Below are 2,013 nucleotides of genomic sequence, written 5' to 3'. Positions count from 1 at the left end.
GAAGATTGCAAGAAGACACCAGACGTGTTATGAAATGGTGCTTATGTTGTCTTCGTTGCATGAAACTATTAGTAGCGTATAAAAATATGTACTGTGCTCAGCAAACAAATATATATATGTGTATATATATACATACATATATATATGTGTGTGTGTGTGTTTGTGTGTGTGTGTGTGTGCGTGCGTGCGTGTGTGTGTGTGTGTAAATATATACACGCATGCATGCATGCACACATACATACATGCATACATACATACATACATACATACATACATACATACATACATACATACATACATACATATAAAGTAAATAAATGAAACAAGTCCTTACCGTTTGATTTGAAACCCAATGGAAATTGCTTCCGATATAGTGAGGGGCCACTGTAAGAAGATCAACGTTAGTTCGGTTGATGGAGACCACGTGACCGATGTGTTCGGTCACATTGTTTATGTCTGCATCAGCTGTGGGACAGAAGAACAATAATGGAAGACATTACATGTTACATAACATAGCGTTGTTGGTGATGATGTTGTTGTTGTTGTTGTTGTTGTTGTTGTTGTAAAATGCTTTATTTTTGGATTAATCATACTATTTTAAATCACTTTGGGATTGGGCATGTGGAATAGAGAGGTGTAGATAGATAGATAGATAGATAGATAGATAGATAGATAGATAGATAGATAGATAGATAGATAGATAGATGGATAGATAGATAGATAGACAGACAGAGTCATACAGACAGCCATATAGGTAGCTAGATTGACAGACAGACTGACAGACAGACAGACAGACTGACAGACAGACAGACAGACTGACAGACAGACAGACAGTGAGAGAGAGAGATGAGGTCAATTCTTTCATACTTATTCAAGGATTCTGAACACCCAATGGTAAACGTACATTCTATGGACAGAAGATTTTTAGTTCAACTAACAGAGTTTGGAACAAGTTTCCATAGACTTCATAAGAATAGTTTGCTAAAGGTTCTCAAAGACAGAATGCACTTCCTTTTGGTATTCTCCTATTTGTAAATGGTGTGAGCTAATGGTTTTTTTTTCTTTAATAATCGAGAGATCGAATGGTCTGGTAGGTGGGGTGAAGCACCGGGAATGAAGGTGTTAGCTGGCGGTTGGACAGACACATGGGTGACGAGAGATGGTTAGAAGGACGAGCGGATCGGCGTTGCCTGATGTATCGAGGTCTACCAATTCTGAAGCAGAGAGGCCATTATAGTAGCGATAGGAAAAAATAAGAGACAGACAGCATGTCTGAAGGCCAGAGACTGGAGTGTGTCTGTTAATGATTGAATGACAATCAGTCGGGCGAGGATTTCTATGTGCGTAGCAGCCACACTGACCCAAATCTAGGAACGGAAATGGCTTTTTGAATACAAAAAGCCTTTAAATTAACGATGTAATTGTTCGCAAATGCATAACATAATAGGAAAAACAGCAACAAATAAGCACTTACCAGTCGTTGTATTGTAAATTAAAAATTGCGGTTTTGTCGATGATTGCGCTAAGCCGGCGTAGTCATAAAGCAAAGATGTGATGTCGAGTTGGACGGGCTTGTTTTCGTTATCGCTGGAATCCATATATTTGTTGAGCAGAATACTTACAAGAACAAGGAGGTTTGGTAACAACATTCCAAATACTACAAACAGTGGATGTCTTACATGATTAAAAAAAAACACTTTCAAAAGACCGGTATATCTTTGAAAATTAGCATTTTTCACGTAATTCACATGAGGCACAGATGCCGCATTGGCCATAGGTGCAAGCTCGTTGCTGTCATCCGGCTCTTCACTACTTTCTTTTACTGTCTCTTCTTGACCTACAAAAACATAGAAATACAAACATTAAACAGGTGTAGCTGAGTGGTTAAGAAGTTCATTTTGCAACCCGATGGTTTTGCGATCAGTTCCACAACGCGGCACCTTGTGCAAGCGTCTTCTTTTATAACCCCGGGCTGACCAATGTGTTGCAATGATATATATATATATATATATA

At 38.5% G+C, this 2,013-nt stretch overlaps 1 protein-coding gene across 1 annotated transcript in view; it reads right to left on the bottom strand.

The window, feature by feature from the left end:
* Window positions 1-2,013, bottom strand: part of LOC106870134 (cholesterol transporter ABCA5) — a 57,112-nt gene that overhangs the window by 24,374 nt on the left and 30,725 nt on the right. Inside the window, exons 15-16 of the mRNA XM_052974985.1 lie at window positions 1,475-1,837; window positions 335-465 (exon numbers count right to left, since the gene is read on the bottom strand). Of these exons, the coding sequence (XP_052830945.1) occupies window positions 335-465; window positions 1,475-1,837 (494 nt within the window). The remainder of the gene's footprint in view (window positions 1-334; window positions 466-1,474; window positions 1,838-2,013) is intronic.

This window comes from Octopus bimaculoides, chromosome 20 (assembly GCF_001194135.2).
Source record: "Octopus bimaculoides isolate UCB-OBI-ISO-001 chromosome 20, ASM119413v2, whole genome shotgun sequence".
Lineage (NCBI taxonomy): Eukaryota > Metazoa > Mollusca > Cephalopoda > Octopoda > Octopodidae > Octopus > Octopus bimaculoides.
The sequence above is the reverse complement of the archived record's forward strand: the minus strand, read 5'-3'. Positions and strand labels throughout refer to the sequence as shown.